This window comes from Scomber japonicus, chromosome 7, assembly GCF_027409825.1.
Source record: "Scomber japonicus isolate fScoJap1 chromosome 7, fScoJap1.pri, whole genome shotgun sequence".
Classification (NCBI taxonomy): domain Eukaryota; kingdom Metazoa; phylum Chordata; class Actinopteri; order Scombriformes; family Scombridae; genus Scomber; species Scomber japonicus.
The window spans coordinates 2,184,644-2,201,603 of NC_070584.1; the positions used below are offsets into that span (position 1 = coordinate 2,184,644).

General features: G+C 39.1%; 1 protein-coding gene across 3 annotated transcripts in view; it reads left to right on the forward strand.

The window, feature by feature from the left end:
- The window catches only part of eps15l1a (epidermal growth factor receptor pathway substrate 15-like 1a), a 54,080-nt gene extending 44,730 nt beyond the window's left edge, over positions 1–9,350 (forward strand). For all 3 annotated transcript variants that reach the window (XM_053322085.1, XM_053322082.1, XM_053322083.1), the window contains 3 exons: positions 4,308–4,469; positions 8,676–8,692; positions 9,002–9,350. In XM_053322085.1, the coding sequence (XP_053178060.1) occupies positions 4,308–4,469; positions 8,676–8,692; positions 9,002–9,148 (326 nt within the window). In that variant the 3' untranslated portion in view covers positions 9,149–9,350. The remainder of the gene's footprint in view (positions 1–4,307; positions 4,470–8,675; positions 8,693–9,001) is intronic.
- The last annotated feature ends 7,610 nt before the right edge of the window (positions 9,351–16,960 follow it).

A 16,960-nucleotide genomic window follows, 5' to 3' on the forward strand; every position in this document is an offset into this window, starting at 1 on the left:
CAAATACACAGCTCTTTCTCTTCTTCTGTTGCAGAGGATAATTCTGAAGAAAAACCTACTAAGCACTTAAGGTTCAGACTGGAAGGTGTTAAAGTTCTCTTGAACTGCCAGTGTGTTCAATTGTATTGTAGCAATTAGACCACAGAAAAACAAACTATTGCTGTTTAGTACAAGCTGAAGAGGTATCCATCAAGAAGGCAGTTAGATTGTGTGTGTGTGTGTGTGTGTGTGTGTGTGTGTGTGTGTGTGTGTGTGTGTGTGTGTGTGTGTGTGCTAGCTTGGTGAGGATCGGTTTGAGTTTTAAACCTTGACACACTGGGTGTGGACATTTAGACTGGTCCTGGTTTTGGGACACACCTTCAGAGTGCTGATTGAGGGTTAAGACCTGGTTTTAAGTTGAGTTTAGGTCCAGATTAGGGTTGGACAGGACCAGGACATTTAGTTGTGATGGTTAAGGTTAGGATAAGAGGATATGGAATGTATATCTATGTCAAGGAGTGTCCTTGCAACACAGAAGTGGAATCTTGTGTGTGTGGTTTGTGTAGGCTGTTCATATGTTTTTATGCATGGGTGTGTTGTGTTACTTTTTTTTTCTTTGTCGTTGCTTTTTTTTAGAGACTGAGGCGAGTCCTGCCCTGGTCTGCAGGCAAGGATCCTATTGTTATTGTATCGTTTATTATTATTCTACCGCCTCTTTGAGCCTCAATTTGACCCCCTAAACATGCTTAAAAACTCACCAAATTTGGAACGCACATCAGGTCAATAAAGTGGAAAAACAAACAACGTCAAACTCTCTAGCGCCACCTAGAATCACTAAAACGGCCACTACGCCTGGTAGGAATGTCGTAGAAAGATCAACCCATAATTCAATTATTTGTCTTATCAAGACCTACAAATCACGCGCTGACACCCCTGACCTAAATCCAACAGGAAGTGCACAATTTGCCTTTAAATGTATGATTTTGTGTGTACTGCACGTTGTTGCTTTATGCATTGTAATGTAAAATAGAAATGATTTGATACATTGTAATAAAATAGAATAGAGTGCATGTGTTGCCAGAGGTCTGTGTTATATAATGTTAACCTAAGCAGTAAAGAGTGTAGTGTCATAATCACTTAATCTGAATCTACAGGAAATGAGCCACACCCCAGTGATAGCAAGTACTCTACTCATTACCATAGTGTTCTGTTTTTGCAGTTAGTCAATGTACTTAATTGTTTGTTGTTTACAAGAAGAAATGCAACATGACAGATCTTCCAGTATCTTTTTCTCTGTCATGCATTGCATTGTGGAACAGTAGTGTACATCAGTAAACTCCAAAAATAAAGCTGCACACCGAGTCTTTTGAGTATACTTCATTTTGTAACTAACACACTCAAAATATGCTCAGATGAAGACTGAAGAGTGGAATTTGTACACAGCTCACAAGAAATAATTCTTCAGGATGTTTTGGTGAGGTATTATCCTTCCAGACTTGGTGTTTACCCAGTATGCACCACGGTTATTTGCATGATACCACCAGCGAGCTGACTCAGCTGTTGTTGGGGGAACCAGAGAGAAGTCTGCTACTACTTTGATGCCACTCTTTTCATTTCTTCAAGAACAATCAAGACTCCAGCTGTCAGACTGCGAGGCATATCTCTACCGTTCACTCTGCAGTAACAACCAGGGACAAACCTGACGGTCACCCTCGCACGATTTTTAGACAGATTTTGTATTATGATTCTTAAACTGCCGCTCTGCTGTTTTTTCTGTAGGCAAATGTGAAGGTGATGTTGTAAGAGTGATGATGTGTGGTTTGCTGGCCTGTTGTTTGCAGACACACCCTAACTCGCTTCCTCTCTTCCCTTTGTGTGTGTGTGTGTGTGTAGACGAGGGTGAGCGGTTCAAAGAAGGTCAGGCTGCAGGCTGTGTGCAGTGGGTGAATGCCAGCATTGTTTCCAGCTTCTTCCTCCAAATAATTCATTTAGATTTTTAACATTTTATAATTTATTCTATGTCACACATACTGTACACACACACACACACACACACACACACCCTGTTGCTTTCTCATATCACCTGATCAGGTGTGAATGGGGTATATTTAAAACAGTGCAGCTGCAAACCAACAAGCATAATTGAGAACATCTTGCTAGAGAAAATCAACTCTGCATGCTGCATGTTCAATTCTGTGGTAGACATTAAAATTAGATGCCACTTAATGTAGTGGATTATTTTAAAACAGGGTGGAGTTCATGATTGTGGTTTCTCAAGTGTGTGTGTGTACGCGTGCATGTGCAGTTTACTGAAAGAGGAAAAAACTGATTGCCAGGCATGCGGCTTTGCTCGGCGTGGAGTGTGAAATGAACTGCTCACCCTGATCGCTGGGTTATCAGGGTAAGAGGACTAAATGCGTATGTGTACGACAACGGTTTGACTGGTCCTGTGGTTTAACACCTATACAAACAAAATAATGTCTTAACTTTCCCACGATCCTCTGCCAGACCCAGCTTCAAGTCTCCACTGATAAGAAAAGCTGCCATTACAAGATTACACTTGTGATCTTGTTCATGTAATGATCTGCATGTATTTCTGCAGCCTCACTCAGGCAAACAAAATGTGTATTTTACAGTCTACATGTCTGACTTTAATGGCTTAAATAAGAGATCATAAAATACTTAAAATTATATGACAAGCACATTTTGTATCCCTTGAAGGAATTTGAGGAATGAACTGATTAGAATTTGGTGGTCAAAGATCACTGTGACCTCACAAAACGCCTTGCATTTTAACTTTTTTTGGCATTTTGTTTGGATTTGGGAGTTGGTATGGTGAGACAGGAAACGAGGGATGAGAGAGGGGTATAACATGCAGAAGGGTCCTCTGGCTGGCAATCTCTGCATGTTTAGTTTTGATATTTTCCTTTATTCAGTTCTATTTAACACTATTTTCTACACGATCAAAACAATGAAATGAATGTGCAACTACACTGATAATGAATGAAGTCCACTCAGATAATGTGCTGTTTTGGACTCTTTATCATACAACCAGACATTTGAAGGTATCATCAATTATGACAAAATAATCTGAACTCAAGGTCCACAAACCCCACCCCCTACCAAGTGTCACCTGTCAATCAAAGTCACCTCAACCAGAAATCTTGAAACACAGTTTGTGAAGCCTAGCTCCACAATTCAAATCTAAATGGTTGAAATGCTTTTTACACCTTTTTTTGAAATACATTTATGACCTATTTAATGTGTTTAGAAGAAAATGTCTGAATTCACTTTACACAGTCTTTAAGTTGTTGAACTGTTTTCAGGATCAAGGATGAACTTTGTCACTCAAGTATTTTTTAAATGTTTTTACAAGTTGCTTTGGTGTTATTTTCCATGTTGACTTTTATTATTGACTATCATATGAGCAACCTCAGTGTATTCTCATGCTTGGTAAGTCGGTGAACCAACAGTTGGTAATGTGGGCAGAAACTCGACAAAGTGATTTTACCAGGAAACCGTTGAGAATGGTTCCATGGTTGGAGGGGTATCACTTTTGGTTTTGGCCCATTGGGTGTTGTCTTTCACTACATGTTTTTTCCTACACCTTGACAGCTGTTTTGATATATTTCCTTTCTCGGGAGGATGTAGCACTGTATTTGATGATAACGTAAAAGAAGATTAGTGTCGATATGAGTTGTTTTGGTGTGCGGCGTGTCGAGGTGAAACTAGTGTGGCTTTCAAAAGTTGTTAAGTGTTCTTTGATGTGCCAACTGAGGTGAAGCAGGGCGTGGGCAGAACTATGAGAAGCACATAATTTAGAATAACTGTGTTTGAATCCAGGAGACATCAAATCCTATCCTGTGTTAAAAATTGTACAACCTAAGCTAACTTAGGTGAGAAATACTCATTTGAGCTGCAGTGATGAGTCATTGAATCTCTTTGCGATCAGTAAAACATGCACTTACATCTATTTACAGCCTCCTCTGGAGATACGTGAGACCTGAAGCTTCTCACATGTCTGCTTTTTTCCCCTCCCTTTTTGCTTCTCTCAGCATGTCTTTACTACAAAGCAGGGGATTTATTTGCTCTCTCAGAAGCAGCTTCTCTGTGCACCTTTTTGTCTTCAGTGATCTTTTAAAGAAACGTCTCCCCAATTCAAATTTCAATCTTGCTTTTACTTTGCAGTCACTTGTCAAAGTGTCACATGTCAGAGTCACATGAGTGGTGTGAACAGGTTGTCTGTTCCTGTTTTTGTCTAGTAAGCATTTATTAAGGCGGTGTGAAAATACAGAAAATGTTTCATCTCTGTCTTTTTACATCTTCAGGTAAGAGTACGCCAGTGAACATGTCCTGCCCAGCTGATCCTTCCAAACCATGTGACCCCTTCCAGCCGTTCGGCGGCGATACCATTGATCCGTTTCAGAGTAACAAAAAGGGCCTGGGAGACCCGTTTAGTGGCAAAGACCCTTTTGCTCCATCAGCATCAAGTAAAGAACCTAAAGACTCGGGTTTTGCAGACTTCAGCTCTGTAAGTTGAGATGGGTGATACTGTTTAACTCTCTGTGTCTGGACCGGACCAAGCAACACTGCTCAGTCACTACATTCAACTTCTGGTTAGTTTGAGCACATTACAAGGTACTAAAGACTGACGAATAATCAAAAGCACAGACATGTAAAAAGACAGTAGAGACTAGAAAGACAATACAGTGACGTGAAATGTATGCAGCTCAGTTGTAAAATCAAGGTAAGACCCAACATGTTTTTCAGGTTAAAACTCAATTCACTGATTTTACAACAGTGACTCAGTTTCCACCTGTTATTAACATGTGATCTCTGTCTGATACCTCACTGTGTCTGGATCAGGAAAAAATAGGTGTGGTCATTCTGCTCCTTGAGAATGTTTATTAATATTAATATGTGTACATAAATCTGTTGTCCAAATGAATGATTACAATCACATTTTAATTAAATACTAAGAAAGTGATTGAATGAGGTTTTTGTTCTACATAGGTGAAGTGTTTTCTAACACAAAAAGTTAATTAATACTCCAATCACCCAGCCCTCTGCCTATTACACTAAGATGTATGACACAGCACCAGTAATTAATCGTGTGTATACATATATTTATATATATAAAAAAAGTAAGACAATGAATCAGAGCACTGACCTGTGTGCAGTGATGTTGGTAATTAACAATACAGGACAGCACACAGCTAATGTAGCCTGTCCACTTTCTGCCTCAGATTGTCTAACCATGATCTGCTCTCTGTGTTGACAGGCTTCTGTTTGTTAATAACACTCCAGATTGCTCCATCACAGTTCAAAAATATACCTACCAGCACCTCTAACACTAACCTATTAATGTGCTGTATGTCATTCATTTAGAATAGAATAAAATATACCGTAATGTCCTTTGTGAAGCAGTTTGTTAGGACTCTGGTCACAGATATGCAGTGCCACCAGAAGTAGAGGAGCAGAGAGCTTTAAATGACACACAAACACTAGAACTATTGTATATCTGGACAAATAACTGGCTGATGTCACAGTGAGTTAGAGATCAGAACCTGTGCCTGTCTCTATCTGTATCTGCTTCTTTTTTTTAAATGAGTCAAGTAAACCTACAAGTGTTGACTGATCGCAGCAGGTTCCCATCAGGAATAAAAAATCCAATAAATCCAACTTTTTAAGGTAACTGACAGAAATACCCAGACTTTACATTTTTGTACTGAAAGGCTCAGTGGAAGTGGAGTGATGCTGACATGAGCACGATAGGAAAGTAATCCCAGAAGGAAAAGCATCTGAAAGTAGATAGTTGAGAGATTTTGTTGAATTCTGTGTTGCATTGCATTTAATTACGTCCCAAGTGTGTGTTACATGTTAGGCTACACGTGAGCAGTTTTCTCTTAGCAAGGTTAACTACAATAGCCAGTCGCTCTTATTGGGTCTCTGTGCTCCCTGGGGCAGCAGCTGTTTACTAAAGATAGCATCCAAAACAACTTCACATAGTATTATAAGTTAGTGTACACGTTGTACTGAAACAACAGCAGCAACCCAGCTGCAAAAGCATTTAACAGCACCACGAACCCCACCAGCCTAGCTTTTCTTTCTAGATAACACATCAGGCCCATTGTCACAATATCAGACCTAATATCAATATCAGTATCAGATCAGTGCAGCTATAGTCTTTATGCTAAGCTAGGCTAAACGTGTCCTAACATACAGATATGAGATTGATTTCCATCCAATAATCTGGCTCTTAGAAAGAAAATGAATGTATTTCTCAAAACGCTGAACTTTTCCTTCAAACACATTTGGAACTTTTGGCCTCCAGCTGTAAGGAAATGTTATTGTATTGTTATGAGAAGAATGACAGATCGTATCTAAGTTGAGCTGCAAGACTTGGAGGGTAATTACAGGACAACCATTAATGTATCCAATCATCATATGAGCTACAACTGCAACAGATGAGCAGAGCAATACTGTGATCAGGAATGTGATAACACCTGACCTCGGCTCATGCCCTCAGCTGCCGTGGCACTACTTTTGAACCCGCTCTAACTTTGGCAGTTTGGTATTACAGCAGTGCAGGCTGCAGAGGAGAGGATAGTTGCATTATGACTTATTGTTCAGGAAAGGGTGTGTTCTGTGGTTTGTTTGTTTTGGCAGGAAGATTATAATGAGATTGTCAAGAGTTTCCCTGTACGTTCACACAGGGTGAAGGTGAAGATCAGCAGCAGGTTGGCATGACGCTCAAAGTCAAAAGTAGCATAGTCTGAGAACACATGAATAAAAAGGAACACAAACCTGTTATAACTCATAAACACATAAGCATGAGAAGTCACACTAATCCTAAAATACTGTGTTTTTCACATTCAGTCAGGCACATCAGAGCTTTTAGGTAGATAAGCAGCAGTTCAAATAAAATGTGAGTGTAGAAAGGTTCTAACATGAGACACAACAGTATCACTACTCAACTCTCAGTTGTTGAGTCTGTCTGCCCTGCATGCCCTTGTTCTCTGTGTGTGTGTGTGTGTGTGTGTGTGTGTGTGTGTGTGTGTGTGTGTGTGTGTGTGTGTGTGTGTGTGTGTGTGTGTGTGTGTGTGTGTGTGTGTGTGTGTGTGTGTGTGTGTGTGTGTGTGTGTGTGTGTGTGTGTGTGTGTGTGTGCGCGCGCGCGCGCGCGCGCGTGCATGTGTGTGTGTGTGTGTTTGACTGTTCACCATTGACTTTGTTAGCAGTGTTGATAATTGTGTTATATCTTCTCTGTGCTTGTGTTTGTCTCACAGTGTTAGTTTTGTTTTTATTTCATAACTTGACACAGCTCCCAACCAATGACCTGCTTCACCATCTGAGCTCCTGTTCACACAGTATCAAGTCATCAGCGATGGTTTCCTCTTAGAGATCAGATCTTAGATAGAGATGGAGACAAATCTTCATTCTACATGTGGCACCATTTTTAAGTCAGATTGGATCCTTGTTAACTCACCTGCCATCAATCATGGCAGCTTTTAAAAGTTCATGATCTTATTAAGACACAGCAGCACACTGACTGGGTAGAGCTGCAACAGCTATGACTGATAGACAGATAATTCATCTGTAACTACTTTTTTTAAATCTGTTTTTTCTTTATCATACATGATAGTAAACTGCATGTCTTTGGTTTGACTGTTAAAGGGACAAAATAAAGACATAATCTTTGACACTGAGAAAATACTAAACACATGTTCAGTATTTTTACAGACAAAAAAATGAAATGAGAAAACATCTGCAGATGAATTGATAATGAAAATAATCATTTGTTGCAGTCCTAATTGTTCAGACTCCTCTGGACTGATCCCAACTTCATTCAGACTTTGGATCTGGTTGTTGAAATGCTTTGTGAATTACTTTTGGATCAAACACTCAGGAGTCCAAATCTATGAAATCCCTTTCTCACTCTGCATGTCACATCATCATCATCATCAGAAGCAGCAGCAGCAGCATGTCACATGTAGAAGTTCATGTTCAGCTGTTTTTTCCTTCACTTCTGATTGTTGCTTGTTTCCATTTTTTATGTTTTTTATGTATTCACTGACAGAAATAATGTACCACAGTGCATTTGTCTTCCCTGTGACATTTGAAACCAGTCTCTATGTCAGGGGTGTCAAGCATATGGCCCGAGGGCCAGAACCGGCCCAACAAGGGGTCTAATCTGGCTCACTGGATAACAGGAGCAGGTTAAATTGTGGGGATTCATGTAAAATGACCCTGACCCTGACCAGAATACAGTTCTCTGAACAAACTATGAAATCATATTGTCATATTTAAAACATATGTTGAACATTGTGCAAAATGTTGTCAATTAACAGCTTCTGTGAAAAATCATTTGTGCAAAAGACTGAGACATAATGTTGAAATTGAACAAATTTTTCTTGAGACATCTCAGACTGTTCATCTGCATTGTGATAATTCATAATTAACACCAGTTAACACTACTAGTAGTGCTGAAGCCAGTCCAATCACTATGCTAACAAGTATCTAAAGACAGCAGGTAGAGACAGTGTCGCTCCCTTTAAAGTGCGTGTGTGCGTGCGTGTGTGCGTGCGTGTGTGTGTGCGCTGTGGTGTGATGTGATGTCCTGTAAACTAGCCTAGATACACTGAGTTCATGGATGTTTGGTTTATAACGTGTGTTCTGTAATCCACCTCTCTGACAGGACCTGACAAAGCCAAGGTAAGAAATTCACACAATCTGACAAGTAGGCAGTGCTAGCCAAATGATGATATATAAAGACTATGAATAGATCTTACATCATGTGTTATTGAACATTTTAAATAGATTAGTCAATGTTATTGAAAGAGTAACTGGATGCAAAGCATTTCTATTGTTCTCTCCTTCTGTCAACACTAATAAACAAAAATCTATTACTTCATATCAGTATTTTAAACTTACTGCTGCTCTGTCATTGGGCCAAAGCCTTAACAAACATTTGCATGACAAAGACCTCTGACTATATGTGTGTGACTATATGTCTCTCTGTAGTTTGGGAATGAGGCTCAGCAGTTGGAGTGGGCTAAGCGTGAGAGTGAGCGAGCAGAGCGTGAGCGGCTGAAGAGGCTCAGACAGCAGGAGCAGGAAGACCTAGAGCTGGCCATCGCCCTCAGCAAGGCAGAGATGTCCAACGCATGACATGGAATCTCCATCCCCCCAACACACATGTACACACACACACACACACACACACACACACACACAACCACTCATACATGCAGCATTTAGACAGGCTAACATGCACAACAAACATGACTGACATCTAAATATTCACACAGAAAGCACATAACTGGACTAACTTCCTAGTGTTCATATAAACTCTGGTCCCATCTAAACACATACACACACAGAACCCCTGCTATGTACATCCAATTGACAAATGGAGTAGAAAGAAAAAAAGGACTTCCAGGCATGTCTGACAGCCTTGCATTTAAAAACAAGACAACAAAACTGTGGGTCTCATCAGACACATACACACTCACGCACACACACACACACACACACACACACACACACACACACACACACACACACACACACACACACACATCACACAACTCCCCTGCTGACATGAACAGACAAAAAAGTGAAGAATGAAGAAGAAGAGGAGGAAACAAATGGATGCACTGTGTATGCACTATAGTGGCTGGACAGTAACATATATAATGGAATGACTTGAGCAGACTAGCTGACCATAGCTGGCAGAAAAACCTCGACACTTTGCATGTCAACGTGTTGTTTTTCTTCTCCAGCTTCACTCACAATGTGAGGAAAGTGAGTTATAGTGGTTTAATAGCAAAAGCGTTGCTATCAGCAACTGAAGAGCAAATACAGACTTGTTTCCTTCCATTGTAGCCAGCAGCAGCGGAGAAAAATAACACTACAACTCAAACTGCCAGGGTATTTCTTAAAAGGGATTTTTTTTCGGATATTAAACAGGAGTAATTGAGCTGCTGATGGTAATAGACTGTCAGTATTTATCACTAAGGTAATTTGCTGGTAAGAAAATGCAACAGAATGAAGCGTTAAGTGTTTGAGTGTAGACTGGGTTTGACACTCCAATCCATAATTACTCAGTTTTTATTAGGAATATTATCACTAACACACATTTAGATGAGAAGTGAAAAGGTTGATATCAGTTGAGTTTTCTCAGGCTCACAGATTTCAGTCTTCTCATCTGAATCTGGGTAAGATGAAGCTTACTTCCCTATATCTTAATTCATTTTATACATTGACCTTAAATCTAGACAAGGCTGGACTATCAACCAGGCAAAGCAGACGACTCAGAGATACTCCAGGGGTCTGAATCCTCCTAATTCACTGTGTGGCTCTTAGAGGTGTAGTTTGTGGTTATTTGATTGATTATACATTTGATTGGGGAAAAAAATGATATGCACAATGTAAACTGACATAATAAGCCTTAGGATGCTGATTATTACTTGTTGTGGAGACCTTGTGCTGGTATTCTAATGATTTAGCCCATGTCTGTTAAACTCTATACCTTGTGGTTGTAATGTGGGCTTACTGTTATAGAATCATAGTCTCCAATCCCAAACTGGGACACCATTATGACATCACTGGGGTTTATTTTCTCAGATGAAGCTCCTTCAGAGTGACAGCTGAGCAGTACTTCCTATGATGTGAAAAGTAAAATGGTGTGTCCCTGTAAAACCTACATAATGTGTTTATATTGTGTTTACATAGTGCATAATGTAAAACACTCTTCTGTACATTCAAATAACTACAAACTAATTACTAAGTAATATATACATAATGCACAGAGTAGGGGGAAAAGGTGAGGGGAGGGGGATACTGCCTACAGCTGTTATTATTCCCTCCCTTATTTAAGACAGCCACACTTTCATGTTAAACACAAGTTTTAACCAACAGTAGTGGGATATGTTAACATCTCACTGTTACTTGTCACATTATAGCAGGAAAGAAAAAGCACCTGCTCTTTAACTGTGTTCATAAAGATCCACTGGTTCCCTGTAATGTGACAAGTACCTGACAAATGAAAGTAACAGTTTCAAATGTCCCCACATTGTTTGGAGTGACAGTAACAAATTGTACAGATCTATTTTCTTTGTCCTTGAGTGTGAGATTGTACTGTGAAGAGTTTGCTGTGGTGAGCTGCAGTACTCTCTCTGTCCAGTGTATATAGATAAATGGAGCTAACTATGCCTCTTCTCCAACAGCAGTACTTTGATCCGAATGCTGTGATGATGTCATGCCATCATCCAACAAATGAAAGGCAAGATGAGGGAATTTGATCTTTTTTTTTAGAGAGAGAGAAATAATTTTAACACAGTTTTTATTTCATGAGCTGGTAGCTATTATTATTATTATTATTTTAGATTGTTTTTGTTTGTTTGTTTTAAAAGAACATTGGTATTACTGTAGTTGTGTGCTATCATTGAGTTCAGTCACTCCAGTGCTCTACACACCAGTAAAGCACAAGCTGCAGAGTGATGGGGAAACAAAGGTGTGGAACTGGCTGAAATCAGGTAACTGGAAATATGTGGAAAAAGTGCTATTTCTGATGTGTCATAGTTTGATGTTCTAACACGGACTTAACCACTCATCTTGTTTTTATATGAGTTATCCCTTTACTTGAAGTGATGACTGATATTGGAATGAAACAGACTGAAGTTGACTCTGGATTTTGATTTCACAAAAACAAAACAGTTTCTGTTGGACTTATTTTCTGTTTCACTCAGAGCCCCTCCGTTGTAGTTTCAAATGTCATGTTGTGTTTTTATATATGCGAGTCCGTATTCTGTTTGTGACCAATCATATGCTTCAGCCAGTGTTTAGCCACGTGCATGCCCTGCGGTCAGACTCTACTCACAGCACATATGTTCTCCTGACTGTTACTTTAGGGATACCACGTCATTTTGAGCGTCTCGTTTTCATTAGTGTAACTTGATAATCGGGGAGAAAACAGTCTTTCACTTGGCTCACTTACAGAAAGCTTGGTGACATTGTTGGTGTTCATTATTGAGACCAGATGTAACCACTAGCAGTCATACAACTAAATATAGTACTGGATGGCTTTCTGATTCAGCTGGAACATCTCAGGCGTTCATGATATTTGTTACAGGAAGAATGCTGAAAAATTAAAAGATTTGCATTTAAAGTAACATAAACATGACTTAGTATTATCAAAGATGACACAGGATGTCTTCTTTGTTCACTTACAGAAGTGTACTCACTGCTGCCACTGGTGATTGAAGACATATTCATTAGACTTTGATTCAGCAGTGTTGCTGTAATATATCTTCCAGACACCGGGGGCAGCACTGAGCACTGCTGAGCAGATTCCTGTTGGTGAATGGAGCAAATACTTCGTCATGATTTCATTTGCTTGTTTGTCAGTGATTCTGGTTGTTCTGCCTGAATTGTTGCTAAGCTCATTGCATATTAGGGAAGTTTATTTTCAACTTTCTCACAGTAACAAATGTAATGAACACCTAATTAACAGAAATATATTCACATGACCTCCCTGGATCAGGGCTAGGTCTGTAAAATGCTTAACAAGCTGTTTTTGGGATAAAACTACAGGACAACAAAGTTAATGTGCATCTACTATTACTATTATTATAACTGTCCAACAATTTTTTTTGACCAAGATCTACCTGCCTGGCACTCTGTTGTTGCTTTTAAAAAATCCTTATAATGTGAATTCCCCCAAACTGGACAGAAAAGCTCAAGTGAAAGTTGATGTGTAGCCACTGATTCTGCCAGATAGACATGTGAACTGCCTCTCCCTCCCATTTTTTTGTCTCGTTTACATATCATGAACATTTACTTTGCTGTAGCTCATGTAGGAGAGGAGTGTCCCTGGTACACAGTTAGCTTCTCTCTCTAAGCTGTACACAGCTGACATCTCCTGAAGCGCTCCCACATACTTCTGAGTCATAAAACACATATTGGCATTGTGAATCTTCATATACCTGTCACACTGAGCCACAGCTATATGAGGAACTTTAGGTTTGTTGCTTTCTTTGTGTAAAACCAAAGAGTGCTGCTAGCCACCTGCTCACAAGCTAGCTTGTTTCCTTAGTTTTAATAAGGAATGTCAACACTGTTAACCTCGCCACAAAGGTATTTTAGTTTAAAACAAGTGCCACTGACTAGTGAGGCTGGTGTCATTCAATATTTTCTTACTGACATCAAATCCCATGATAAGACTAAATTCAACTTCTCAAAATACTTTCCATCTTTCCTCCTGTCAAAAAAACGTACAAGAATCTCCTAAGATAGCTAGTCATTGTCGCTTTTAGCCTTCTTTTAACACAAGGTTACATAACATTAACAACAATAACAACACATAACAATTAACGGCTACTATGTTACCTGTTATTAATATGTTGTAGTGTTGGAATGCTAGCATTGCTAATGTTGCTAACAGTCATTTTTATTTTTATTTTATTTTTCCGTAACAATGTGACGGGTACTTTGAGCAGCAAAAACACCAAGACTTAAAGGTGCAGTGTGTAGGATTTAGTGGCATCTAGCAGAACAGGCTTGGCAGAAATGCAATGTAATATAAGTATGTTTTTATTAGTGTGTAACTGCGTGAAAATAAGAATCGTGTTTTTGTTACTTTAGAACTACATAGGGAGTGGGGCCTCTTTTATGGAGCCCATCATGTTTTACTGCCATGTTTCTACAATAGCCCAGAATGAACAAACCGGACACTCGCTCTAAAGAGGACCTTTCATATTTCACTTGAGTTTCATGGCCACCGCACTTTCTCTTACATGTATTAAGTTGATTCGGCTGCAGTCTCACCGCTAGATGCCACTAAATCGTACTCACTGGTCCTTTATATTCCAAATGTCCAAATTGGTCTCAGTGTGTCTGTGGTGTTTTAATCACAGCCAGATGGCTCAGCTGCATTTTGAAAGCCTTTTTGTGAAACGTGAACAGAAATCTTATCATGTGGAACAGATGTGTGGGTCACTGGTACCTTCTGTGTGTGTGTGTAGGGGGGGGGGGGGGGGTGGAGAAACTTATTTGTTTCATAGAGCTCAACTGTGACAATCTATGGTCATTATTTCTACATACATCAACAGGCTGGGATGTGATATTTTCATCAGGATATGTCAGTTATGCTGCCAGATGCAGAATGAGTGTACCTTGTGTGTATATATATATTTAAAAAAAAATCTCCAATCAAGGTCCATTTACTATCATTTTCCAGAGATTTCAACCACACCCTTCAGTTAAATGCTTTGGAAAAAGCCAGCACATGGGTTTTTAAGTCTAGATTTCCTTGACTACTTTGACCCAGGTTTGGCTTAATTGAAAAAGCTCTGTTCATGCAGACACCCTCACTGACAAGTAGAACTGGGTATTATTATAGACATACTTGAATACAGCAACAATAGTAAAGGGATTCCTTACAAAACCTCTTTTGTCAGGTCAATTTTAATGCTGTCGACAAAGAAACAACTAATCAAAAACTCTGAAATTGGCACAGTTGATGAACTATCTGATCAAAGAATAAGTTCTAAGTTTATGAATCAGACCAGACATTCAGTGCTGACTTACTTGACACTTTTCAACACTAGCTGCTACAGATACATTTCTGTCTGTTCAAAAATAGTTTTGAGCCTCCTCTGAACTGTGAGCCCTCATCTGTTCTTCATGTGTTTGCTTCCACCTCCCTTTTACCTCAGCCTATCTGCTGTGTACTGCTTAGAGTGGTGTGTTACAGAAAGGTACCATTATTCATACTGTACTTGTCTTCTGATACCTCCTTTGTGCAATAGATAATGTTAATTTTTATTGTTGTTTTGTGTATCCTGTGAAACCAGTCTGATGTTTTTGATATGTAGCATATGTTTTAATATGATTGTTTATGCACCCGCACCATTCACTCCGCTGTCCCTATTCTGTATGTTTCATGCATTGGTTTCATATCACTAGCTGCAGAATCTACAAACCTCTCATTCCATTATGCTTTTGATCCATTTTGGAAAAAGAAAAGTGTTCATTTCTCAGTATTTTTTTATTTATAATTTTTTTTTTTTTTTTTAGAGTTTTGCAAAATAATTATTTATAGGATGAGAGATGACAGATAGACAGAACTTCACTATTTCCTTAGTTTGAATTCGCTATCAAAATGGTGAATATTTCATTTTGGTATGAAGCCTTTAAAGTGTGTCATTATAGACATGTTAATAATAGTAAGCAGCCAAAACTGATTTTGGGGGGTACTTGTTTCATTCTTGTATAATTTTATTTTGTTCTTCTCTAAAGCTTGACAACTTTTTCTTCTTTTTTCTTTTTTTTTTTTGCCTTCGACTGCCCTTCCTCTCATGTAGGCAAAATAATCTGAGCTGTCTTTATTAATATGCATACGGTGTGTATACAATCTGTATAATATCATGTCTGTTATATTTGTCCTATAAAAAGTTAATAAGAAGAAAAAGTAAAGTTGTGATGGAACTTGTGAAGGTTTGCCTACAGTGACAGTAACAGCTGAGGAGAGAACACACACTAGTGTATCTCTCTACATGCTCTGTACTCTTTACTAGAATGAACATTTCACTTAAATGCAAATGGACTGCTACTAGATTTGTTTCAGGTCACGTTTTCTTTATGTCAACTACTTTGTATTAACAAAGATGCTGAACACATGAAGAGCTATTTACAATGAGAGTCTATTACCACTGACCACACACAAAGTATATGTATATCCTATACATGTAGGCCTATATTTATATAGGTAGATATACTATAGGCTTCCAGCTTTTTACATGCTCACAATGGTAATGTAATTGTTAAAGTCTGTGTAAAGTAAGAATAAATATGTGTTCTGAGTTTGACATACCACAGAAAAGTGTGTTGTTAACCACCCTGCCAAATTTAATTAAGTAAATCGCCAAATATATGAAATGAGGCTTCAAAGTTGTGTAAAACTCAGTCTCTTTCTCTGCTCCCAAACGCTGTGGGAGTGCCCGCTGAGTTCGCTGAAACCCCGCCCCCTACCAAGTGTCACCTGTCAATCAAAGTCACCACCTCTACCAGAAACATGGACACTACTTCTGAGAGCTTTCTGCTGCTAACTCAGCTGCTAGCTCGGCGGCTAACTCAGCTAACTGGCTAACTGTAGACTGTAGTAGTAGTAGTGTGCGCTGAATGTATTTATACCTCTACAGCAGCAGGGGCGGGTTTATGCCAATCCCCGCCGTGTTACAGACCCGCCCACTAAATCCTGAACACAGAAATCTTGAAACACAGTTTGTGAAGCCTAGCTCCACAATTCAAATCTAAATGGTTGAAATGCTTTTTACACCTTTTTTAGAAATACATTTATGACCTATTTAATGTGATTAGAAGAAAATGTCTGAATTCACTTTACACAGTCTTTAACCATGGTCACCATCCTAGTTTAGTGTCTTATTCGCTAATGATCACTTAACACAAAATACAGCTGAGGCTGATGGGATTGCCATTAGTTTGCAAACTGACATTTTGACCTGATGACACGTGATGAGAAGTCAGGAGATCACCAAAGTTAATCAGATGAATCCATGAATGCCTGAACAAAATTCAAAGCAATCCATGCAATAGATGACAAGATAACTGGCATGGCCACCCCTAGCTATGTCACTAGCGTGATTACTTAACTGTCAGGTTCATGTCATATGGGACGATATTTTGTCACCTAAATAAACATGATGTGTTGTCAGTGTACAGATGTTAGTCTCTTCATGGATGCTGTTTTCTAATAACCTGTCATGTACATGTGATATCCCTCTCAAGAGGGGAAACATTTCAATACTTGCAACACATGAGCATTCACCTCATCAGACTAAACACATTTGCATAATTGCAGAGTTGGTCATTGTAGTGCATTGATAGTATATCCATAAAATCAGCTCAGTTACCCCATACAATCAAATGTGGCATATATGATGCATCCATATTTGTTAG